Consider the following 27,521-nt stretch of genomic DNA (forward strand, 5'->3'; position numbering starts at 1 on the left):
GAATATGGAAATTTGAAGGTCAAAATAAAATAGGAGGCGGTAAAAGGAGATTTTATAAGGACATAAATTAACGGTGAAACAGCTAAATTTTGATTACGTAACCGGAACAGATTCTTGTTCAGGATTATTGTATGAAATATTTCCAAATTTCTTTTAAAGGAATTAATTTGAAGTAATTAAAAGTACCTGATCTGAGTAACAGCTGACTCTTGAGATGCAATTTTTTTTGTATATAGTTACCTGTCAAAATCGTCATCTTCTCAGTCTTTTTTGAAGATATGCTGGGTAACATGTAATATTTACAAAAACAAGGCTTGTTATTCTATTGCTAAAGCAATGAAAGAACGGTTTTAAACACTGCCTTGGTAGATATCATCTCAATGTGATATCATAGAAGTCATTTGATATCTTCAGATGACGGCGACTTTGTGGTGTAATTTAGAAATCGGTGAAGGCTTACTTTCAGGATAATCTTTCAATTTCTTGTCTGCTTGAAGACATTCTTTATGTTATATATAACATATATAACAGCAAGGAAAGGCTGTTTACTAGGCGCCTCTTAGTACAGAGTATTGGAAACATTCTCAGGCCTCCTGTAGGTTAGAGTTGGATAGGCACATCGAATATGCAGGAAACCTAAAAGGATCCCCCATCTACTAGGTAGAGGACAACATGGAACATCGACTAAGCTACCGTCTCAACGTAGGCTAAACGGAAGATGCTATCAACATCAAGTCTTACATTTTTCTTTAAGAAATGGATATACAAATTTTGGGTTCTCTTTCCGGTCTCCCATGAGGAGTTACCTCAACCAAAATGGGCTGCATATGTGCAACCCATTTGCAAATTAATTCAGTCACTGTACTAGCAATTCTAAGCATCTTTAGGGAAACACTGGAGGCTGATAAAAAAAATTATTCCTTCCAGCGAACATACAAAGAACAACAGCCACTAAGACATTTAGCTAACAATCATTCCTTCCAGCAAACTGAACACCATCCATTACATCTAACATAAACAGCATTAACGATACAATATTGTAGCTAACAACCATTCCTCTACATCGAGCAGTACATGCAACACTTAATACATCCACTTACAATTTCCCTGATCTCTGATGATGCATAAGGCTGGAGAAGATTATGAACGACGTTTATCTATAGTCTAAGAACAGTTTGCTTTACATTTGAAAGTATATCATTGAAAAACTGCTAACAACCTAAGTCTCAACTGTTTGCAATGCAATTTCACTGACAATATTTACAAATAATGTATATACACATTTATGCAAATGACATGTAAGAGAGAGAGAGAGAGAGAGAGAGAGAGAGAGAGAGAGAGAGAGAGAGAGAGAGAGAGAGAGAGAGAGAGAGAGAAATTCCAAAAATATCTTTATAAACTATTTTTCACCAGATAAGGTAAAAACAAATGCTGAGAAAAAAAAAAACCCACAAAAGATAAAAACATATCGAATGAGTAACGAAAAAAAACATACTCTCGCGATCCTCATCTTAACAACTTAATTCAGAGAGAGAAAAAAGGATAAAAGTAATTAGCAGCAATTTTCTACAGTGGATGCATTAAGAAAGAAGGGAGGATCCAAAAGGGGTTTCCTACGCGGAGCAAAAGTCATCCAGCGCATCTGTAGTACTAAATTATATAAGTAGTGTTTACATGATGTGCAGCAGCGCAAAAGAGCATCAGCAAAAGTGTCACCCAAAAAGGGAATCGAGCATCGGTGCTCGATCCCACTTACCGCTTGAGGGGGTTCAATGATCTTAGGCTTCTGCTCACCAGACCGGAGTTGCGGTTCCGTGTACAAGAGGAAGGGTGGAGGCGGAGGGGGGAGGGAAAAAATGGAAGAGAACAGTTAAGAAAAGAATAGTATTGAGATTCGTAGCGTGGAGGTAAGACAGTGAGGAAGAGCGGAGTGAATGAGAGTGAAAACGTTGGAGGGGAAAAGAGGAAAAAGAGAGAAAAATATCATTAGACTGTGTCATCCTGCAAGCAATTGAACATGATAACTACAATTACATATTCAGGGTAAACACCTTCAGAATAAATGTATGAAGATTCCAAGAGAAAAAACATCCTGTGAAAAATAAAAAAAATAAAAATGTTCTTCCCTTTATCAATCTTTCAGCAGCTTGAGAAAAATAAATCCTGAAAAAAATGAAAAAAGCAGAAAAAAAGGAAAGATGGACATCGTCTTGTTCTGAGTAGTTTATGTATGTCGATTTTTAAAACCAACTACCATAACCGCGTGATATCAATCCACGTCATTCCAGTCAGTATGATGAGTAAGAGGTTTTGAGTGTGTTACGTCAACAGAAGCTTTTCCTGGGTAGAAAGCAACGCTTGCTGGGTGTCAGTATGTAATTCGCGTTCCAGTGTGTCAACAGCAGCAGTGGGTCAGTTTGCGCGCAATGCGATCTCAGTTACGCTCTGGGTGATGAGAGGTCATGGTTAGCAAGTTCCCAATGGGTTTAAATCTCCCGTTCCTTATCTCAGGCGAAGGGGGATTTCGTCAACTCAAAGGGACTCTCAATCAGCTCCATGCCAGCGCTGATCTGAAGGGACGCTATTGGGTTATCTACAGTAAAGTGACTATATTAAACAAGCCCCATGGTTTCACAGATGGAAACAAGAAAAAGCTGCAAACTGCAAAACTGCTGCAATGACTGCTTGCAGTTCAGAGTTCCAGCTGTTACTGATAGAATGCAGACGTCTAAATATTCCGAACTCTCGTAATTGAGTTTAAGAAATTGAAAGTCTTCTATAATTTATGACTGGAAAAGAGATGGCTCTTTCGGAACATCCGGATTACAATTTTGATTAGGCTATTACGCTCAGCAGCTGATAGAGCCTAGCTAGGGCTGTGACACTGGAGGTATGTCCTGGTAGCGTAAAGTGTTCAAGATTTTAAGGAAGAAAAATAGGCCTCTGGAAGCCAAGTGCTCAGTATAAAAAATGGCAGGTCAGGTCAGAAAACGCGTCTGAAGTTCAGTTTGGAATATGAGGCTATTCTGAAAACTAAGTTAAGGAGTAGCGTCAGCTCGATTGATGTGATGGTTAGGGAGAAAAGCATTTTAAATAGCGAAGCCAATGAGAGTTTCGTTCAAAAATTTCTCTGTAAACTGAAGGTCATCTCCTCACCAGAAGAGACGAGAAGAAATAATGGACTTCTTTGAAAAAGTCTGAATAGATATCAAACTTCTTTGCAAATGTTATGCCGAGGATTTGCCGTCAAAGGGGAAAAATATTATGAATATATTATGCGCTTTAGGACAACCATATGCCTCATGTCAACCCGTAGCTGGCTTTGTTAGCGACCAATTAGCTCTTCCAGTTAACGGATTATTAGTCTCACTTTCTAAGCACGAAATATCCAATCTTACTTTTGGGTTTGGTTTAGAATCTTTAGCGTCCTTAGATGGCTCCGGTTTAGGTGGTTCTTTTAAGGTGGGGTTAGGATTGTTTTTGTGGCCAGGATTATCCTTGTGGCCTGGATTATCCTTATGGCCGGGATTATCCTTATGGCCTGGATTATCCTTGTGACCCGGATTATCCTTGTGGCCTGGATTATCCTTGTGACCCGGATTATCCTTATGGCCTGGATTATCCTTGTGACCCGGATTATCCTTATGGCCCGGATTATCCTTGTGGCCTGGATTATCCTTATGGCCCGGATTATCCTTGTGACCAGGGTTATCCTTGTGGCCAGGATTATCTTTGGGAATTTCTTGAGGTTGCGCTTCTTTAGGATTTTTGGGATTGGATGTCTTCTTCTGTTGAAAGGCAAAGAGGGATTTTGGTTTAATTAGAGCTCACGTTTAAATGACATGATTTAAAGATTAAAATTTTGATGTCTCCTTTTACTACTCAGTGTCCAAACTACTCGAAGCAAAGAGAGAAAAAGGGGACTCGCAGTTCGTCCAAAGGTACCCATGAAGCTCAGCACAGGGCAATCTCTAGTGCAATTGAACAGGGGCTTCTAACTCGTAGGTGGTGTTCAGCTTTGTACGATGACGTCATATGTTACCCATATGACGTCACGGGCTACCGCAAAACAACCAATGAACCTACAAAAGTGGCCTCGGACCATGCAAGCAGTTGGCTGTGCAGAGCAAAAATGAAGTAGAACATTGGCAGAACATACGTAACTTTTTCTGCATCTAAATCATACTTTTAAAGTACTAAGAAATGCTTAAGTCTAAGAGTACTATGGGGCTGATGTCTATGCATTACTCTAATCACTAAAGAGCTAAGCACCAAAGCACTGCAAAGCTTCAGGCCAATATTTAAGATAAAGGAGGTGATAAAATGGTATGTACACTGTAATATGATAGGCAAAAAGAAAAAGGACAGATATTGAAGATGATGAAAAAGGAACAGGATTGAGGGAGTCTCCTTTGCTAAATTAATCCCATTTACGGTTGAATTCTTTACACTAAAATAAATAGCCATGAAGACCCCGTCACTCCTATCAAGAGAGGCAATTTTCATCTGACTATATTTTTCTAAATCCTTTCTCCATATTATTATCGATTTCTGGAAGGGATTTAGACCAACGTCACTATAAGAAAACATGCTTGGTATATATATATACAAGGCACATCACATAACACACAGATCAACAGAAGTACCGGAAATACAGAGAACAAGAGTACAGTTACATCTCTACGAGGAAGTAAGTCACAGTGAGACACTTTCATTACAAGAGGAGATGTGAAAATGATAAATGCAATTGGGTTCCTTCAATGAGAATGCGTATTGATGCTCGCCTTGCTGACACTTCAATGAGAATCTCTCTGAATTTAAAATAAAACTTTCTGATTCCTCACAAAAAATCTGTGCAAAAATTTGAATAAAAATGAATTTAGAAAGAAATGGAAAATTACCAAAATCATATAATGAAAATTCTTTTGAGGATAAAAAATTCAAAGTGATATGTAATAAAAAATGTTAAATAATCTCTAAGGTGATAGAAAATTGAAGGTGACTTTTAAACTGAAACTTTCTTTTCAGAACTTACAAAATTCAATTTGATTATTGAAAAACTGAAAACTCATTCTGAAGTGATAAAACATTCAAAGTGTGAAAAAGATAATCAGTTTCTGAAGTGGTACACAATTCACATTATTAAAAAAAAAAGTAAATAAAAGTCAGCACAGAAGGCATTTTGGTGTAGCCTGACCCTTGGCCAAAAAAAACTCACCCTCCAGGATTGCAAGACCCCGAGATCACCTCCACCCCAGGAGTCCTCGTCAGAGGAGGTGTACTCGGATGACCCTTCGGATCCCTCTCCGAAATCGAAGGGTTCCGGAGACCCGGCGATTGGAGGGGGTCGGCAGGTGAGGGGCTGATTGGTTGGTGGGGTGGTTCATTGGTTGGTTGTCGGGAAGGAGGAAAGACGAGCGAGGAGGAAAAGGGGGAGAGAGAGAGAAAATGCAACCATTAATTTTCTCTCTCTCTCTCTCTCGTTTTCCTTCATTTGGAGTTTCTCTCGGTGTCCTGTTTTTGTTTTGTTTTTTTTAGTTCCATTTAGAAACACCATCGTCTTGGCTAGTTAACAGACGGCGTCTCAGTACTACATCTTTTGGCTTGGAGATGGGATTTATATCTTTGACAGGTAAAACGTTTTGACTCTCTCTAGATTGCAAACCACCACAATAATATACAAATTATTGCCAGGATTGAATCAAATAAAATGATTAACATGATACTTCTAAAGGTCAAGGTCAATGATAACCTCTGCAAATAATGAACAAAAAATACACAATTTACTTGAACAAAATAATGTGAAGTCAATGAAAAATTTATGGCAAAAGAGTCCGGACAGTAATTGAATATATCTGGTTACTTTTAAGCATACAGTTGTTATATGATATATATATATATATATATATATATATATATATATATATATATATATATATATATATATATATATATATATATATATGTATATGTATATATATATATATGAGGAACAGGATAGCCAGAAGACGTGGTAAAATTCCAGACATTATTATTTCTTAGAAATTAACAGAGGCACAGCCGAGCTTTCGGGAATACGTAACTTTTCCCATCATCAGGGTCACTTATCTATGGAATTACATAAAAATAAAAAGAAACAGTAAGAAAAAACTATACCGATTGACTAAATCTAAAAGTATTAAAACAGTTATATATAATTGACAAAACTTTAAAATACACAATAATATAAAGTAAAAAAAAAAAAAAAGGAACATAAAAACCTAAGTTAACCAAGCAATAAGAAATCACGTACCAAACAGAAATCGTCAAATAAAATCACTGAGAAGATAGATACTGAGAGAGAGAGAAGAGAAAAAAAACAATGAATATTCAAAATGATAAAAAAAAAAAATGATAATGTAGTACAAAATACTGGAGAACCTACTGTTCATGTCGTAGTTAAATGACAACTGGGCGAGTTAGAAGACTGCAAATGGAAGAGGGTGAAATGGTGTGAGGAAAAAACTAAAAAGAAAAAAGAACTCGCCCAGTTGTCATTTAACTACGACATGAACAGTAGGTTCTCCAGTATTTTGTACTACATTATCATTTTTTTTTTTTATCATTTTGAATATTCATTGTTTTTTTTTTTTCTCTCTCTCTCAGTATCTATTTTCTCATTGATTTTATTTGACGATTTCTGTTTGGTACGTGATTTCTTATTGCTTGGTTAACTTAGGTTTTTATGTTCTTTTTTTTTTTTTTTACTTTATATTATTGTGTATTTTAAAGTTTTGTCAATTATATATAACTGTTTTAATACTTTTTAGATTTAGTCAATCGGTATAGTTTTCTTACTGTTTCTTTTTATTTTTATGTAATTCCATAGATAAGTGACCCTGATGATGGGAAAAGTTACGTATTCTGAAAGCTCGGCTGTGCCTCTGTTAATTTCTAAGAAATAATAATGTCTGGAATTTTACCACGTCTTCTGGCTATCCTGTTCCTCCTTAAATTGAAGTTTTCTAGAAACGACAACATAACCAGTTATACACATATATATATATATATATATATATATATATATATATATATATATATATATATATATATATATATATATATATATAATGTGTGTATATATATACATAAATACATACACATAAATATATATGTATATACAATATATATATAAATAAATAAATATATATATATATATATATATATATATATATATATATATATATATATATATATATATATATATATATATATATATATATAATCAGCATTTCTAGGCATGGAAATCCTACGTAAGTCTTTATGCAATAAAGTTTCCAATAGATGCCAGTCTGAGAGATACAGCTGACCATTACCTGCCACCTCCAATCCCTTAAAAGAGAGTAGCCAACGAGAGCGTCCGTTTTCTTAAGGAAGGGTCGTTATCCAGTGGAGAGATAATTAGGGGTTTTGGTTTGTTTAACAATGGAGAGAGAGATCGAGCCGCTTAGGTTGTCATTTTAAAAGTGAAACGATTATCATGATTGCTTTGAAATAGTTCTTCGGTCATGAGGTGATTATCGTGATCGTGGTAATTAGGCTGGAAGAAGATCAGGGTTACGAATACACAGTACTCCTAATCAAGGAAACGCAAGACGAAGTCAGAGTCAACACTAAGAGTCAGAACGAAAATGAGAGGTATGGGATCTTGTGTAGATGAAGTCTGATTGTTTACGTAATGAAAAGAGTAAACAAGTAGATACAAGATACTACAGCTTTACTTTACTGTTTTTTGATAAATCATTTAATGTTCACTTTTATGGCATAAATTCTATTTGGAAGGTATTACGTCAGTCAAAGTAATGTCACTCACTGTAAATTAAATCTCTGCTTTGAAAGTAAAACTCACGTTTATTTATACACAAGATCACATCAATAGAACAGAGAAGAAAGTCCGAGTTCTGTCGAAAACTACAAAACGAAACAAAAATTACAAAATACAGAATGTTCACAAAAACAAACAATAATATTTATATATATATCCCATCGAACATAATCTATTTGAAAAACACACAAACACACACAAACTTCTACAATGAGAACAAACAATACATTACACAAATACTGTATACAAGAAACACGTAAGAACTCTAATGATAAGAAGTAAGGGGTTAATTGGCCTTTATGAAGTGCAAGGTGGTTTAACCATTTTTAAAGCATCCCTGTAGCGACTGAACTGCAGTGCGAACTGATTCAAGAACTGCAATAAAATGGAAACAGTTTCATTTTATTGCATGTCAAACGTATCCATTAATCGTGAGGAATTATCCAGATATATATAAATTGTAATAGCCAAAATTGCAGGGCAATAAAGTTACCAGTTATTGACAAATGGCCAGAGATAACTGATGATTTAATTTCAGAATTCTTCTGAGATAATTAATAAATCAGTTTCATGATTCTTCTGAAATAATTAATAATTCAACTTCTGGATTCCACTGAAACAATTAATAATTCAATTTCAGAATTCCTCCTAGATAACTGGCAATCCTAGATAACGGTTAATTCAGTTTCAGGATTCATCTGAAATCATTAATGATTCAATTTTAGGATTCCTTCGAGATATTGAATAATTAAGTTTCAGGATCCCTCTGAGATAATTAATAATTCAGTTTCAGGATTCCTCTGATATAATTAATAATTCAATTTCACGATTCCTTTGATGACTTTAGCGATTCAGTCACTACAAAAGATTTTTTTATTTGTTCTATTCCCACACGTGTACAACAAGGAATTTTTTTTTGTCTGCTGTCGGGATGTCATGTCCACGGAATGTTTGTACATTTAACAGAGAATCGGTTTTAAATTGTGTGAGCCTATGCTTCTGGCTGTTACTTAAACGGAGACGTAAGCGTGTGAAAGGAAACTTCTGTTCTAAATGCCCTGAAAGTTTTTGGAATGAAGGTGTTTAAAAGGCGACACTTCTTAGCTTTCTAAGGAAAATAAATTTTATGGGTTTTGCGACACTATAGCTATAAACCAATAAAACTATTCTGTGTGGTGGAATGTTTCAGGTACATTAATGAATGCCTATATATAAATGAGTATGTTTTTTTTCTCTCTATTTTGGCATTCAAAGTTTGTACTGAACAAAAATAAAAAAAAAATAAATGTAAAATAAAACTAAAAAAATGAAACGTGAAATTCACTCCGCGCGAAATTAGAATCGCTTGCAATACCCGCTGGATATATTTCCCCGAAAAAAAAAACACAGTATAAAGTCGTTCTGCGATAGATACAGTAGCGAATATTTAAGAAAAATCGCAAATATCACGTCTACGAAGAAGGAAGACGTAAAAGTCGACCCTGTGACTAAAAGAAGTCACCACCAAATTTTCGAAGTCGAGAATGCAGGCGAAAAATTGCGAGAGAAGACTTCCACTAAAATTCTTCTTTCCTTGTCCGTGTGTCTGACTTTCGTCCATTAAATTTAATTCTTTTTATTCGTTTTTTTCTCTTATGTCTAATCTGTACATCAGAGTGTCATGCAGGAATATTCTGCTGTCGTTTGTGTCTGTTGAGAGTAAATTTAAAAGTGTCTCGAGTTTTAGTCGAGTGTAGTAACAGCGTGGGACTGCGTAGCTGCGTAGTTTAGTAAAGAGTGAATTTGCCGGGATTTTTATGCTGCTCGTTTTTATTGGGTTAAATGTCTCCCGCAAATCTATATACCTGTCCCTTCACTTTCAACAACAACCCTTGGATTCTGTGCAGTGGAGATCCTCGAAAGTAAAGGAAAGAATATACAAAATTGCCGGTGCAGCCTCCTTCACAAACGTGAATTTGCTCAAGATTCTATGGATATTTAATGTCAATAGACAAAAATTTCACATTTCAATGAAAAGATATAGAGGATGAGCAAAATTCATGGTTTTTGAAAGTAACGGCTAAGAGGTTCGGGGTCTTCCCTACAATAACTGTCTAGGCAAGTATATAATACACATGAGTGTATATATATATTATATATATAAATCATATATATATCATACACTATATATATATATATATATATATATATATATATATATATATATATATATATATATATATATATATATATATATATATATATATATATATATATATATATATATATATATATATATATATATATATTCTGAAACTACAAACAGATAAAGATGGCGTAAGATTCATAAATCTCTAATACCTTCAAAATAAATCATATACATATACATACATATATACATATATATATATATACATATATATATATATATATATATATATATATATATATATATATATATATATATATATATATATGAACATGTTTCAAGATGAACAGGACTCGACATTATAAAAAAAATTACATGAGTAGAGATAAAGCGATGAAGAAAAACAGCAAACTTCAGAATCACTTCTAAATCAACATTTCAACCGCCATGTTCATCTGTCACCAGTTTCCAAGATCATCATCTTGGTTTTTCAATGTGAACCTAGCTGTCAGTGACCATTTTTCCCCGTGACCCCTGAACCCTGACCATTTTTGTGTCCCTCTTTGTGTTACCATTGTGACGATGTCCGTATGGGGAGCCTACCTGATCGTCGGCTTCCTCCTAACGAAGAGAAAGTTAGAAAGCATCGTATTAGTATTTTTTTTTGTCTCGGGTTTATGCGATCGGCGACGGCTTGGTTATCCCTGAGAGGGTATTGAGATTTAAACAACCCCCACCCCATCTCTTTATATTAAACAAAGAAAAGAAATGGTTTACGTAGCAGTTCTAATATGACTTTAGCAAGACAAATGTAACTGGATCTGGTTAAACATTATATATAATATATATATATATATATATATATATATATATATATATATATATATATATATATATATATATATATATATATATTATACACACACACACATATATATATATATATATATATATATGTGTGTGTGTGTATAAGCTAATTCTTGATAATACTCACATGTTCCCCATAACATAAACTGAGAATTTATTCACTAACATGAAAACGCATTTGGAAAATAGGCAGTCAGCACTCACTTTCAGGGATAGTCAAGCCGCTGTATATATAAATATTTATCTATTTTGTCATGCAACGTCAAGTTGCAAGGTAATTGTATATCAGGTCATTCAGTAAATTAAAAAAAAAAATACAAATGGAGAGGTTGCGTGGTATCAATTTGTCTCTGAAAAGTAAGAAATGTATAAGTTTTTTATGGTTTATGCTAAACACAGTTTTTATTAGTTTTATTGGAAATAGTTTTTTATAATAAAATTAACTAAAAAGAAAAACAATTTTTTTAAAATTTAAATGTCCCAACTAAAATATCTCTGTATATCTTAATAGTAATAAATAAAAATGTTTTAATTTTTAAGATAAAGTCCTGATGGATCTACATTTGACGTCTTAGACAAGTGTTTCATAAAATCAAAATATTTCAATAAATGTTCATGCACATATTGTCATAACTGTACTTGTTATATGTTATGGGTAATATTTTGTTATGAATAAAAGTGGGTCATATTATGCATCAAGTTTAGTGGCATAAGTAGCAGTGATTATTATCAGTTGGAAGCTGATGGGTATGAAGGCTGGTATAAACTGAAACTTAAAATTTTTCACTGGTTGTTATATATATATATATATATATATATATATATATATATATATATATATATATATATATATATATATATATATATATATATACCTACGGAAAAATGGCTAAATAAAAGAACTAGGTTATGCAGTCTTGTTACAGGGAGAGTGAGATTAGGAAATTGTCCAAAGTGGAGTTTTTAACGTTGAGATTGCTAGAGGCCTTTGAAAATATACTGCTGCCAGGTGACTCCCATCTAGCAAATATTTGAAACAAAATGGCTATGTTAAGAATTTGCTCCTTTGAGTTCAAGTAAGATCAAACTTTATATTATGAGGAAAAAAAAAACTTGATTTTCAGATCCTGTATGCTAAGCAAACAATTCTGTCTAATATGGAATCTTTTAATGCCGCATATCGTGAAAGTAGCATCAGAATACTAGCGCCCCACCAGCAAGGCTTAATATACCCAACCAGAACAAAGAGTAAGCCCAAAATAATGCTGGACCAAGACATAAAGACGAGGACTTAAAAACCATGGAAATTTTTGGATATCCAATGAGTGCGCGCATAGTTTCATGATTTCCATGGATTCTGTAACATTTGGACAGTATAGACAGGCGAAAAGACATGTACATGCCAGGAACTGACTTGACAAACAAAGGGTCTAGCAAAATTTTGGGCTAGAATTTGATCACCTTTGTTTTTTTTTTTTGCAATTTTGCTTATTGTGAGGTAGCACTGAAATATCGGTGTTAACTATCAAATGTTTATCTAGACCTACACTAAATTAAAGTAAGGAGCATTAAGTTAAAGTAAGGATCTTCATAATCAAAATAACTAAACGCCTTCCTTAGGTTTACTCCAAAATGACAATTTAATTGGTTTATCCAGACAGCAGTGATTTTCAAAAGCAAAGATTACTGCGTTTCTTTTTTGTTTACAACTACTGGATGACGTGAATGTCTTTCGAACACGTGTGAGTTTTATCTTGCTTTGGACAAGAGATTATGATGCTAGTTGTCTACTACAACGAATTTTCTGTACTGGGTTGCTTTGTAGAATTTTTCATGTGGACGAATTTCGACTGTAAACTTTTTGTATTCGCTCTTAGTATATACATACAGATATATAAGCATGTATATACATATTAAGATGAATTGTTTGTATATTCATTTTCTATCCCATAGGCAGACGCATCATCCAGAAAAAGGCGAAAGGAAATAAAGTAACTGCTTTATTAGTTCGTGAAGTGCCAATCGTAAATAAATAAAATTCCAGTGGCATGGCCATAAACTTTACAAAGAGCAAGAGACACTGTACGAACGGTAGCCAAGAAAAAATGAATTGCGCAATGAAGACCAATTCGTGGGCATTTTAAAGGTGGAAACTAACTTCAATATTAGGCTGATGACGGTAATTTTCCTTTGCAGCTTCCATTTCGCAATGACTCTCGCTACACGTACAATTTATTTTCAGATATTTATAGAGGACATGGCATTTTGGAATTTTAAGTCGAACGACAACAAAAGAGAGAAAGAAACTAAGTATGAATTCCAGATTAAAGAAGCGATAAACATAAAAAAAGAAACGGAAGATGAAAAGACAGCCAGTTACAGGCCACGGAGGAAAACCTGCATCGTGATTGGTCCGTTGAGATTCAAATTATGACCAGTCACGTCACTGGGCCTTCCAACGAGACCCCATAACCAACTGACTCCTGCCTCTTTTTTTTCTCTCTCTCTAAACCACAAATTGCAGTTCGCGTTCAGGAAAGTGTTCAAGCAAAGACAAAGATAGGCAGAGAGAAATGATACGCGAAGGACCTCACAAATTCTTCCAGGAAGTGGGAGGTGTTTACAGATGTCTCGAGTGGCAGCATTACGGGTTTAGTCAGAAGGAATTCATGGAAAATGGTGATGGCAACAAATTCGAGCTCTTGTATCGACTGTGGCTGTGGGCCGGTTCGGTATGATTTATCTTTCGCATTTTTTTTCCCTTTGGTTCTGTGGATTTAGGCAATGGCATGCGTTTTGATTTATAACTAGAGTTTGATTTAGAGGGCATCAACTTTGGTTAACTTTATTTATTAATAAAAACGTAGGTTACTCGGGGTTGTAACTGAGTTATTACTTTCTCATATTAATAAGATGATTTAGGATTTGAGTTCTTGGTTAACTTTGTACAAGTATTTACATATTAATGTTTAAGAATTTTTATTCCTTATTTAATCTGTAGAAAATGTTAAAGTTTTTTTCAACTGATCGTTAGAGTTAACTGAGTTGAATGTAATAACTGATATTGGTAAACAACAGCTTAAAATTATTATGTACCTTCAGTTTATGTACTTAAATACTAATGGTTAAAAACTTATATGTTTAATCTTCGGAATCTGTTAAAGTTATTTTTCAGTTATCGGTAGAGTTACTTGAACTGAGTGGTTATTACTGATATTGGTTATTAGCAGCATAAAATTATCAAATATATTTTGTTTATGTTTATCAGTGAAGCTGTATTCCACTTGTTATATGTTGCTATATTAATTACGTCTTCTTATTTACGAGTGTTAGATGTTTATAAAATTTATGTATCATTTTGTAATTATGAGAAATATCAAGTATTTAGGTCTTGTTTATATCTATACTGGATAAATGTTATGGTTTTAAACGTTCTTTTGTATTTAAATTAAGTTATGCAACACTTGTATTTATATTTGCTTCTGCACAGCTTTGGCTAATTAATAGCAGGTCGCTTCTCTCGCTTTTAGACGCTGGTTTTTCCTTTCTTTGTTTAACGAGAAAAACGGTCTCGGCAGATACAAGAACTGAGTTTCATACTCCTAATCGAAGGCCTCGTGCAATTGTAAGTGTTGGGGGGGGAGAAACTGTGCGGGTGACGCCCGGAAGCGTCTCGTGATTGGCAGACAGAGCCCAGCCACCACCAGCCAATAGAATCGCTCGCCCTGAAAAGAAGCGAGCGGTCCTGATTGGCCGAGGAGCGATGAGCGTTGCCCCAATCGCGACGCTTTCCAGCGACCCGGCCCTTGTGGTCAAACGTAGATGACAAACCTGCGGTGCTCCCGGCTTAGGCGCTTCCTCCGGTTTAGGCTTTTCTGTCTTTTTCAGTTCCACCTTTTCAGCCTGCTCTAACTTAACCTCCTCCTTCTGCATCTTTTTCAGCTGCAGCTTCTCGGCCTTTTCCAGCTCAACATCGTCTCTCTTGAGCTTTTTCAGCTCGAGCTTCTCGGCCTCTTCCTTTTTCACTTTCTCTTTCTCCTCGATTTTCACTTCCTTCTCTTTGGCTTCGACCGGTTTCAGCTGGACCTTTTCGCCTTCCCCTTCGGCGTCCCTGTCTCTCCCTTTGCCCTTTTTAAGCTGAACGCTTTCGGGTTCCTCTTCCTCCTTTTTCGAGAGGGACTTTCTCTTAAATTTCTTTAGTTCTGTCTGTTCCTCTTCTACTTCCATGGCTTTTACTTTTTCCTCCTTCTTTTTCTTCTCCTTCACACACACAGACACGGGAGGGAACGCAAAAACGTGAGCGGGCAACCCTCAGACTACTTGAGTTAACACTTGTCCTCCAGGGACGTTATCTCCAAGGCTGTGACGTCACAAGACCCCTTCGCAACGCCTAACAAAACCCAAAGGCAAAATTAATACCTCAAAGGACTTTAACTGGACCTTACCAGAGAAAAAGTAAAAAATAGTATATAAGGCAACATGAAGGAAAAATATATTCCATGAAAATGTCTAGACTTTATAGTCAACACTGGTAATTCTCTACACCGCAGAGAACATGGCAACCTTCACCTCGGGCATCGAAAGGTGAATTTTGCTTTTTTGTTCTTTGCGCTGATTTGAAAGTAAAAAACAATTTTAAAAAAGGGGTTCTTTTGCCTCTGGGAAATTCTGCTAAGCACCTGACTGAAGTGCTCGGAGGTTTCAAGCTCCGCACGACAGCCTGCGAAGTCTTCTTTGTGACGTCACGGCGTATCTCGAGAGATGAAATAGCGTCCCTACAGAACATGTGCCGTGACACCATAACACGAGGCAACGTTGCGTATAGAAAAAAAAAGTTGCTCAGCAAAAAGCGACATGCAATACAGACAAAAATAATAATAAACTAAAAATAAATAAATTTTATGAGAAAACAAACGATTTAATATGAAAACAAAAACATTTATACTAGATGTTTTATGATTTGACATTGTATGTTTATAGTGATATTAAATTTTAATGCTTTTCTTAAGTGTAAATCTTGTGGCCTTTGTGATTATGAATTCTGATTATCTATCTAGAGATGAATTTTCTTATAAAAAAAGTACTGATGTGGAAATACGTGAAAATGACTAAATCTACTGAAAAAATCTTCTCACGAAGAAAAAGATATAACAGACAGTTGGACATAGCAAATGAAGGCTTGGCATTTAATACCTGTACTTCGATTTTTTCTTCCTTGACTTCTTCCTTCTGTAAGGGAATGAGAAAGAGGCATAAAACGTGTTAGAAACAAAGTCCCATTCAAGGCAAACTGGTTTACAACTACCACTACCACTACTATTTTGCCAAAACAAGTTCGTAGAGTGATGGTCAATTTGCTCAAAGTTGGAAGGTAACTACTACTGTTTACTGTTAAAAGTCTGGAAAGTGTCCTATGAAATATTTTTATATGTGAAGTGAAGACATTTCAACTTTCTACTGTATCAACGCCAAAGCTACTGTAAGTATGTGAAACATCAATCATGAAAGAAGCACAGTACTGTATCTTATCGTGAAAGAAGCACACAACCTGCAGAGGAGAGAGAAAATGTAGTTTCATTTAGAAATAGTTTAGGTGAGGGTTTGGTCAGAATGTGTTTGGTTCAGAAGTCATTTATGTTGCAAAATGATTTCGCAACACGGCTACAGACGGACTATTTAGAATCGAGTTTTAAAAATGTCGGTTCAGTTTAGACGGCGCGGATTTTACTCCCGGTGGTGGTTTAAATTTGATTTTGGGGTGTTATTTCGGCGAGAGAGAGGAGAGTAGAGCTCTTGATATACTGCGTACAGCCAACCAAGGATCTACGAGAGATACTGCAGCGGCATACAGGCGATGTCAGAGCCACACGGCGGGTTTGGAGAGACGCTCAACAATCCCAGAGGTCCTTCTTTAATTGGGGGGAGGGGTCATGTTCTGTGCCAAGGGGCTCTTTCATATGGGCAACAAAACCACACAAAAATAAATTCCAAAAGTGTTTATGGCTCACAAAAAAGTACGTCGATTCACTGAAAATTCTATTTGGTTGGACTGTTTCAAAAAGTCATAAGAAATTTTAGTGAAAACTGTTTATGAACGAAAAATAAAAACTGAGGGGGCAGGAGGAACTACTGAAACTTGGGGGGTAGAAAAGACCTCTGGGCCAGAACCATCTCTCCAGCTGGAATCTTCATTGCCTACCGGAGATTCCTCTTCTTCGCAAGGGCCACCACCAAAAAGTTCGAACAGATATCTCTCCATAGGGGTCATTCCTTCCAAATCGCCCTTTTTCGGTTTAGGCTTTTCTTCCGGCTCTTCTGCGACGGGGGCGTGGAGCGGGGGTGAGGGCGTTCTTGGCTCTTCTTCTTCCTCGTCAGTTTCTTTGATGACGGAGGTTAGTACTTGATGCTTCCCAAGTGGAGGCGGAGGCGACCTTTTCTCCTTGGGTTTAACTGTTAGCGACGCCTCCTCCTCCCCGCCACTTACCTCCGGCTCTTTCTTGGGCGGTTGAGTCTTGACAGTGGCCTCTTCGTCGACAGATGACGTCTTCTTTTCGGGGGTTTTCTCTTTCTCCTTGGCGGTGAAATCAGCGCTAGGCTCAGGGAATTTAGGAGGCTCTTCCTCCTTCTTGGGTTCAGGCGTTCTGGGAGCATCGAAGGATTTCTTTCGTTGCTGAGGCGTGTAATTAAATTCCTTCGTCTTCTTTTTGGCTCCCATGAACTGTGACAGGAGGGAGGACATGAGGTCCTCGCCATCGGATTCTGACTCAGAGTCTTCTGCGACTGTGTAGGTAACAGGAGGGGGTTTCGGGGGGTCCTTCTTGATAACTGGCTTTGGGACGTCTTCGGGCTCATCGTTCCAGAAGGAATCGACCTTCTTGAAACCTTCTGTGCTGTCCGCTGCAGGACGAGGGTTGTGCTTCTTGGGACTGTCTTCTTCTTTCTTGACCTCAGTGACCTCTGTGACTTTTGTCTCCTCGGTTTTTATTTTCTTGGGACTGGGCTCTTCTTTCTTTTCCTCTACTTTCTGCTCTTCCTTTTTCTTCACCTCCTGTTTGGTTTCCTCCTTTTTGGTCTCCTCTTTCACAGACTCCTTTTTCTTCTCTTCCCTCTTCTCAGGCTCCTTTTTCTTCTCTTCCTTCTTCTCTGGCTCCTTTTTCTTCTCTTCCTTTTTCTCAGGCTCTTTTTTCTTCTCTTCCTTCTTCTCAGGCTCTTTTTTCTTCTCTTCCTTCTTCTCAGGCTCTTTTTTCTTCTCTTCCTTTTTCTTTTCTTCCTCCTTCTTTTCTGTTTTCTTTTCCTCTTTCTTTTCCTCTTTCTTTACGACTTCTTCCTCAGTTTCAGAAACAATTGTCTCAGACTCAGAGACTTCTGTCATTTCCTCTTCAGTCTCTTCGTCTTCCTCAACACGCTACACGGAAAAATGGGAAGGGAAAATGTGGATAAAAATAGGGCATAAAAAAGGTGACAGTGTAAAAAGTCCCGGTCATAAGAAAAAAATGGCTTAAGACTAATCCGCAAAAGGGGCCGAGAGCTCTCAGGTAACAAGTTCTAATTTTACAAGAAAATCCACACATGCTGACTGACACGAAGTATCGGGGCATGGCCGGAATAGGATCATGCTACGAGAAGGGCTTTTAAGTGGGCTACATAGGGGGTTTCCTTACCTGGTGGGCAACACACCTTGAGAGCTCTGGCAGAGGAGAGGGATTCAATGACCTTTTGGGTACGTCAAAAGGACATCAGAGGAGTCAGTCTCGAAGGGTCAATGACAGCTCTCTCATTAAAGGGCACATGCCCTGGAGATAAGAACGAATCAGTGAGTGGCTACAATAGGGCAAAACATCCATTCATTCAGGTCTCCAGGGTCACATAAGACTGTTCGTACTGAGGTCACATGCCTTTCAGTGAAACAGCCATCATGACCTTAGAAACTTATCTCTCGATGGTTGAATACTGCGACATATATGAAAGAGTCACAACAACATGACCCATGCATTAACGGGAGACGCTTAACTGAGGTACACTGCCTAATCATGCAAAAAAACACTGAGGGATATTTTGGTCTAAGATGACGGTAAGCCACCGTCCACAAGTAATAATCTGTAAAGGTGGCCTCTTGACGAAAAAAAAAATCTTACAAATGCTATGGTCACAAAGAACTAGTTATTGAAGTAAGGTAGTGGAAGTCAGAATGACAAAAGTCTCTAGGAGAATATTGACATAACTTTGACAGAACGAAGTCATCCTTGTAACTATGACAGATAGGTCACAGACAGATGCTATGAAAGAAACTATGTCGGAAAAAAAACCATTGAACATAACTTTACCATGTCGATGACTTTTGGTTGTTCTTACCTGAAAGAGAAAACGGTAAAGAGAATTAAAAACCATTTCCGAAAAAAATAACTGAATTCAATATCAAATGTACAGTTCAGGTAGTTTTGAAACAATTTTGTTATAGGTAATAAAAGTACTTCTACAATTATATAATGCTTGGTAAATATTCTTTATACTAATGCATTGTAGAACAACATCATAACGTTCTTGACAGTGACTGTAACAATAAATTTTAAATTGTTTGTACAGTATTAGTGTTAGGGCTCTGGAAAAAATTATGTTAATTGGATAGAGTGAAGGCTAACATTTGGCTGGAATGGTGCAGAGATATAAATATATATAGATATATAAATATATATATAGATATATAAAGATGGCAATGTGGAAGCACGTGTGAGAATATAAGTGAATCAGTGACAGTGTGGCTGGAGGATGCATAAGTAGGCAGACAGAAAGCTTCTGTGAGAGTGATATTCTTTGGGGGACAGAAATGGTCGCTGTAGACAGCTCCGAGTTGGACACAGTAGAAATAGCAGGAGCAGCAGCAGCAGCAGAAGTAGCACTAACAGCAGAAGTTTCGTTATGTGAAGATCATATTTTTATCGCAGCGGAATGTGATGAAGACCAAAACTCAAAACAGAAGACAGAACGCAATTTAATATAAAAGAAAAAAAAAGACGTTATTTCGACTGAATCGATAACAAACGAAAACAAGCGAAGAAAACGTTCTTCCTCATCATTATCATCATCATCATCTCCTCCTCCTCCTCCTCCTCCTCTTTTTTCTCTCTTTTGGAAGAAACGGAAAATAAACAGACTGAAAAGAAATGAGAGATGCAACTAAGAGAGCGAAAACGAAAGGTGGCGCTGGCGCTGCTGAACACGTGTGGGCTTTCGTATCATCTCCCGGCCCCACCTTCTTCTGTGTCTTGGTTTCCTCCGCCTCTTTCTTCACCGAGGGCTTTCGGCTGGGCGCTTTCTCCTCTTTCTTCTCCTCGGGAGCTTTCTTCTTCTCCTCTACTTTCGCTTTCGGTTCTTCCTTCTTCTTCTCCTCGGGTTTTTTCTTCTCATCTTCCTTTGGTTTGGAGTCTTCCTTCTTCTTCTCCTCTGGCTTCTTTTTCTCTTCTGGTTTCTTCTCTTCTTCCTTCTTCTTCTCCTCTGGTTTCTTCTTCTCTTCTGGTTTCTTCTCTTCTATCTTCTTCTTTTCCTCTGGTTTCTTCTCTTCCTCCTTCTTCTTATCCTCTGGTTTCTTCTTCTCTTCCTCCTTCTTCTTCTCCTCTGGCTTCTTCTTCTCCTCCTTCTTTTCCTCGGGTTTCTTCTTTTCTTCTTCCTTCTTCTTTTCTTCTATTTTCTTCTTCTCTTCTTCCTTCTTCTTCTCCTCTGGTTTCTTCTTTTCCTCCTCTTTCTTCTTTTCTTCCTCTTTCTTCTTTTCGTCCTTCTTAGGCTTCTCCTCTTCCTGTTTCTTCTTCTTCTTGACTTTCTCCTCCGTTTCCGTGACTTCTTCCTCCATTGTCACATCCGTCTCTTCTATAGTTTCCTCCTCTTCCTCTTCTACCTCTTGTTTCTTCTTCTCCGGTTTCTTATGTATTTCTTCTTCCTCTTTAACTTCGTCTTCCATGACTACAGTGTCGTCACTTTCTGCTTCTTCCTCTTCTTCTTCTTCTTCCTCCTCTTCCTCTTCTTCTTCCTCTTCCTCCTGTGCGTGTGGTTTATTTTTTTTTGTAAATGTGATTCTTTGTACATATATGGGTATGCAAGAGATGGCTTTTAACTACGATATAAGACGCCTTGTGATACCTTATCTTCAATTAATGCTTGAGGTTACTGGTCAGAATTAGCTCGTTTTATAATAAAATCAATAAATTCTCCAGATCTGATATACAATATCATTTGAGAACTTCATAATGCCTGTCTCCAGAATTTATTGCAAGAACAACCTCATTAGAGCTTGCATTCAATTTCATATGAAGAGACAAAAAAGTCCAGCATTAGGATTTATAACAAAAATAAATGCCAACATATTCAAAGAATAACCTTCACATTAAATCAACAAACATAGTAGATTTTAGATCTGATATGTCAACACTTCGAATTCCTATTAACAAGTTCAGGAGTCCTCTTTCAGATAGTTAAAAGCCATCTCCCGCTGTCTATAGTGATCACAGTAAAAGTTTATTGGACCATATGTAATGTGCTGTAAAATCATCCTTGGTCAATTCTCGAGTAATCTGTGTCTGGGTGTTGGAGGGGTCTGGTTGGAGGTTCCTATCCAGTGTCACTCCGTCTAGATGGACAGCTGCTTACAAAGGAATACTGAAGGTACGTGTCTCGGGAGATGGTCAGTTCATAATCATAAAAGGGTTTGGGCCTCTAGGGGAAGGGGTTGGGGGTGGGGTGGGAGGGGAAGGTTGTCAACTACCGTAACCAAACGCTTAAAACCATGTCTCAAATCAAGAATCTGATCGATGACGTCATGCCTTAAATACAAAAGGATGCCACTGTTTTATGTCGATGCTTCACTCAAAAATTCTTGAAAAAATTACTGAAGTAAATAAACGTTCTCTGGTGGTAATATGAACCTTTAGGTCCACAATGGACTTTCGTTCCTTGGGTAATGGAGGTGATGACAAAAACATGTGGCATATATAAACAGTATAAACAATATACGTTTTGATTATCTCTTGTAATGCTCAGCAAATAAACAGACCAAATTACAGTTCCAAAGTATTCTGATACATTCTGATACATATATATATATATATATATATATATATATATATATATATATATATATATATATATATATATACACCAGAAAAAGAAAAGTGGTGACTATACTACGCTCTACATGCCTTTTATAAATGCATCTGGTTGTATCTAAGGTGGAAGGTTGGCATGCTTGCTATAAGAAATAGTGTCACGTAACAAGATCGCGTGGTATTCAGTTCTGTTTTAGCTCGTTGCTTTCATTTTTTAATGGAATTAGTGGGTAAACTTAATTTAGTTTTAAGAGAGTTTATGGAAAAAGTCTCGTCTCAGAACTGCAACAATTCAGGGCAAATATTCCATTATCACTGAATTTAGCAATATAAATAGTTGACTAAGTTTGGTGACTGGTCGAAAGAAATAATGCAAAAAGGAGATTTGGCTGAAATATTTACGTATTCAGGTAGCAAAATATCATTATTTTCCACTTTCATGAGGAAAGGAACTAAAGATTCAATGACAAACGACTGGTTTTTGTTTTAAATGTAGAACATGGCATTTAGATGCTTAGCATACAATAGACCTTTAATATTTCTAAGTGACACTACGAGTCCTTCTTGTATACTTTAAACTAGAAGCATGTCTAAATTACTCTATTTTTTTGCGAATTTTGAGGAAATATGCGTCATCAAAAGATAGGGCCAGTTCCTTGCTTAGAAACTATTTACAGAAAATATAAAGTAACAGAATCCTGCCAATCCATGGGAGGTTCTTCAAAAACACGAACATTTATTTAAAAGACACGTTTTCAAATAAAAACCAGAAACGCCTTAAAACAAAGTCAAGCAAAGAACCGACCTAAATAACGTATCTCCAAGGGAAGTAAATATTACAAAGAACTTTTGATGACTTTCACATCTAAGGTGGAATGCACGACTGGAACTCGACTATTTGTAAATTGTGGTGCAAATCTACTGGAAGGGATTCTTTATCTTCGGGAGGATTCATTCACAAACTACGCCAGAGTAGCAGAATTGAGTGTTTTGGTTCTTCCAAACAAGGACCTACCTTTTCCACTTTCTTCTACATTTCGACCGGATGTCAGGAGTTGCGAAGTAGAGAAGTAGACGGGATGGAACAGAAGACAGGCATTAGTCAAACAAAAACGGGTGACACATAACTCTAAGACAACAACAATAGTGTTTGATCATTCTTTTGCGACTGAGCGTCCAGACATTTCTCTGAGAGGTTTCTCTATATTGCTATTATGAAATTTCAACACTTCCTCAACACCACTTCATCCCTTCATAATAAAAGTACCCAAAAGTAATTTACTTACCTACTGCCAACAACATTTTCTACTCTGAAAATCTTTCCCCAGGTTTTGCATAAACATGGTATTTTTTCCTTTTTACATAACATGCTTTACATTGATTGTTCACTTCGACTCTTGCATATTCCAAACTGATTTACAATAACTTAGAGATAACAATTACCTAGTGTTTTCCGTAAAATGCGATAAATCTATTTAACTTTTAACCTTTAAAGAAGAATTTCCCATTAATTTTGGTAATTTATATAATTTTCCTAAACATCTCTACAAATCCTGAGCTTTAAATTATTTCTAAAGCAAATTTGTATGTCTATTTTATTTGCCTTCTCTTGTAATTAATAATTATAATTATTTCGTGTAATTGAGGCAAAAAAATATATTCCTTACCTCCTCGAGCATTTCTTCCGTCAGCTCGACGGTCTGTGAAGTGGTTTCACCCTTCTCGTTCTTGGCGATGAGCTTGTACATACCGCAGTCAAACTTCTCGCACTTCAGCATTTCCATCTGCACCAGGTATTTGCCCTCGGATTCCTGCCACCAAGATCCGAAATCAGTTTCCAAGATGAGAGTAATGGATGCTTATATGCATACACACATACATATATATATATATATATATATATATATATATATATATATATATATATATATATATATATATATATATATATATATATATATATATATATATATAAAGGAGCCCATAAAAATGCCAAAATGTAGAAAGTTAATGGTATATTTCAGAGACCAACTGTCTCTCTCTTGCCAGTGAGAGAGAGGCAGTTGGTCCTTGAAATATAACATTAACTTTCTACATTTTAGCATTTTTATGGGCTCCTTATATTTGATGGAATTCTGTTTTAACAGAAACTATTTCACAGTCATATATATATATATTATATATATATATATACATATATATATATATATATATATATATATATATATATATATATATATATATATATATATTATATATATATATATTTACAATACGACAATGACCTCTTAACTTCTCGATTTCATCACCATTTTTTTTAATACGTTTGCCACTACAAAGCCTAAGATCCCCAAACGAAGAACCAACTTTGGAAACTCTGAATTCCCCAGCAGGATTCGAACCCGCATTCGGTAATATCAGAACGAGGTCACAGTAGTATACACGCACAATCATAAACATATATAAACTCTCTCTCTCTCTCTCTCTCTCTCTCTCTCTCTCTCTCTCTCTCTCACCAAACCTTACCTCATTGACGTTGATGCAGTGCCTCGTGTCGAGTTTAACCTTGGTGGTGTCTTTGAACCAGGAGCAGCTTGGCTTCGAGGTGGACATCACAACACACTCCATCACTACTTTGCGGTTGAAGACTGACACAATCTTCGGAGGCTTCTTGATTGTCGGAGCCACTGCAGGAATCACAGTTTTTATTAGAGGCACATAATAACAAAAAAGGCAAATTCGTATTTAGTACACTGAAGGAAGAGGGGAAACAAATTGAATACTGAATGGGGTAAACTTTCGTAACTTTGCGATAACTGTGGTTTGTTTCTCAAGTTTCATGTTTGCTCTCTGGGAGGGGGAGTGTGGGGACAGATACGTACTTCCTATTATCCTAAACGGGAATAATAATAATGAAAAAACACACAATAAGGATTAGACCCTATTTGACCAAAGAATTAAAGGAAGGTAATATTGAATAAATAAACTAGAATCATAAACCTCATTATTTCATCATCTCATTACTCTACATTTCACAAACCAGCTGAGGACAGCTTCGATCGCAACTTACCCTCGATGTTCAGATTGAGGTTGGCGTTCAGTTCCCCGAATTCGTTCTTAATGTTGCACTTGTAAACGCCGCCATCGGTGGGCTGAGGTTTCTGTAACAAGTGGGAGGAGACCATCAGACTTTTTGACGACAAATCCCTAATCGATTTTAACCGAAGCATCCGGTCGACGGAATTACAATGCCCATTTCGGCAGGTGAGAGAAAGAGGGACAGAGTTGCAAGAATCTCTGGAAAACTGATCCGGTGTGTTTGGCAAGATATATTCAGATGTTTCGTTGATTCGTTGAATGAACATTTAATGCTTTGAGGAAATTGTAAAAAGTACAGGTATCGTAGAAATCTGAAGTATAATGAGCTAATAATATTGGTAAAAATGTTTACTATGTTATCTTAGAGAAGGCTAGCTACTGTATATATCAAAATCTAAAATACTGGATGTTTACTTGTGTTGTTAGTTTGCAGTTTTTCTATACTAAAGATATCTGTCTCTATCTAAACATAGATATCTCTGTTAAGTGATGCAGCTTTGTCGTATTCTATATAAAATTAATGTAAATACTGATAACTATGTAACTGAAATTAGACCAATTCATACGCGTGGCTCAAACACCCTAGAGGAACAAATGACTTCTGGTTGCATGAACAAAATGAGTTCAATTTCAACTACAGTCCTTCTGGAAGCCTAAGCCACTTGTAGATTTGGTAAGTGACTTGTGAGTTGCCTAAATGTTTAGTGAAGAAACCAGCTGGTTTATAAGACTAGGACTGGGTTCGAGAATAAACCTTAAGACATATATTTATGGCAGCATAAATGGCGTGTTAAGTCTGTTGAATTAATGAGAGTTTGAAGTCGGTAACACACAGCAAATTGACTTGTTTACCGAAAGACTTCTCGTCTTGAAAAGCAAGATCAGAAAAGGGATATAGTAATCTGACTGTGAACTTATCAAAAATCTCCCGAACCCAGCCTTTGTGTAGAATTAGCGTTCTGTGAGTAACTGTGCTGAAATGATAAATAAAAGAACAATAAGATAAGTGTAAATGAAAGGTTAGATAAGATCAAAAGAAATGGAAATAAAAAAAATAATAAAAGAAGCTCTCTAGACAAGCAAGTAAGTTCTGATTTTCCACTAAGCAGTTTCTAGAACTGCCAAATGTGGCTCTGCTTTTGGAAGGTGACAGGTGGGGTCTCTGTCACAACAGCAGAAGCAGCAGCAGCAGAGGCAGTAGCAGCAGCGATAACGACAGACTCTGCAGCAGTTGAGTGGTGGCAGATGAGTTTTTTGAGAGCCAGGGCTAATATATGAGCGTAGCATTAAAAGTAACATGGTAGCAGTAGTAGCAGAAGTGGTAGTGGCAACATCGTATTAATGCTTCTGCTGCCGAAGATGGAGGAAGAAGAGTAGCCTGGCTTTACCCTCAGCTCGAGGCGAATGCGATACAGGTCGTCCTTCTCTCTCGTCACCGTTGCAGTCACCCTCGAGGCATCGAGGTCCTTGCCGTCCTTCGTCCACTTGGAAGTGGGCTCGGGATCAGCTCGGACGAGGGCCTCCATCAAGACGCGACCAGCCTTCTCCTCGAACTTGATGGTCGGCTTCTCGATGAAGACGGGCGCTTGACCCGTGGGCTCCGGGTCAGCCTCGATGTTGAGGTTCACGTTGGCGGTGGCTTCACCGAACTGGTTCATGGCCACGCACTTGTATTTACCAGCGTCAGACCCACAGGGATCCTGGTTTCAGCAAGAGGGTCAGCTCAAAGTCGAGGTATGAGTTTACGAGGGTATAGTATGGGGGTCGCCCACTGGGCAAGTACAGTGTGTGATGGGCAGAACAAAGGAACAGGATTACATGGAAAACAGAACAAATATATTTGTAGATGACTTACTAAATCATCTTATCCTTACTAAAATGGAAAGATGCAGATATGAATTTCTTTTGAAGTCTTTTTGAAGAAATCGGGCATGCAGGGGCTCTAGCTGTTCATACTGTATGTCTGGCATGGAGGGTAAACGTACTGAACAAATTCAGAACAACAGGCCATATTTGTGTACTGAATGCAACAGGGCTCTCTGGGGCATGCATATAAAAAGAAAAAAGGCTCTTGCTTTCACAAGGACATTACAGCAAATCTTCAGAGACAGTTGTATTGAGAGTAACAAAGAAGAGTCATATCAAGAACTCTGGTCGTGAATAGATATTGCACTTATCTGGCAGCAAATGTACTTAGGAGAGTAAGTTTCACTCTTGACCTCAAATCTTGCTAAAAACTGGCTCGTCTGAAAAGTTTACTTCAAAGGTCTCCTAGACAAATGCACCACAAGAGAAAAGAACTAAAACATTCACTGCAAAAATAATGGAGTCACAATCGGAGGTAACCAGTCACCACAGCTGTCTGTAGTTCTGCTCAATGAAAATTTAAGGACAGTCATTGATATATTCAACCACAAATGTCGTTCACACACGGGGACGAAACGAACATGCACGCAGGCAAAAATGTGAC

The 27,521-nt window shown here is 36.8% G+C and overlaps 1 protein-coding gene across 50 annotated transcripts in view; it reads right to left on the reverse strand.

The window, feature by feature from the left end:
* bent (projectin protein bent) overlaps window positions 1–27,521 on the reverse strand; it is a 206,019-nt gene that overhangs the window by 115,837 nt on the left and 62,661 nt on the right. For 9 of the 50 annotated variants that reach the window (XM_067132232.1, XM_067132218.1, XM_067132254.1 and 6 more), the window contains exons 10-18: window positions 26,440–26,751; window positions 25,023–25,113; window positions 24,479–24,639; window positions 23,620–23,763; window positions 22,968–22,982; window positions 20,110–20,889; window positions 16,053–16,088; window positions 14,691–15,119; window positions 1,757–1,786 (exon numbers count right to left, since the gene is read on the reverse strand). In XM_067132232.1, the coding sequence (XP_066988333.1) occupies window positions 1,757–1,786; window positions 14,691–15,119; window positions 16,053–16,088; window positions 20,110–20,889; window positions 22,968–22,982; window positions 23,620–23,763; window positions 24,479–24,639; window positions 25,023–25,113; window positions 26,440–26,751 (1,998 nt within the window). Of the gene's footprint in view, window positions 1–1,756; window positions 1,787–3,398; window positions 3,789–5,218; window positions 5,363–10,595; window positions 10,614–14,690; window positions 15,120–16,052; window positions 16,089–17,058; window positions 18,265–20,109; window positions 20,890–22,967; window positions 22,983–23,619; window positions 23,764–24,478; window positions 24,640–25,022; window positions 25,114–26,439; window positions 26,752–27,521 lie in introns of all 50 variants that reach the window. The other 41 variants (XM_067132130.1, XM_067132126.1, XM_067132105.1 and 38 more) reach the window with 16 other exon arrangements.

This window comes from Macrobrachium rosenbergii, chromosome 3 (genome assembly GCF_040412425.1).
Source record: "Macrobrachium rosenbergii isolate ZJJX-2024 chromosome 3, ASM4041242v1, whole genome shotgun sequence".
NCBI lineage: Eukaryota > Metazoa > Arthropoda > Malacostraca > Decapoda > Palaemonidae > Macrobrachium > Macrobrachium rosenbergii.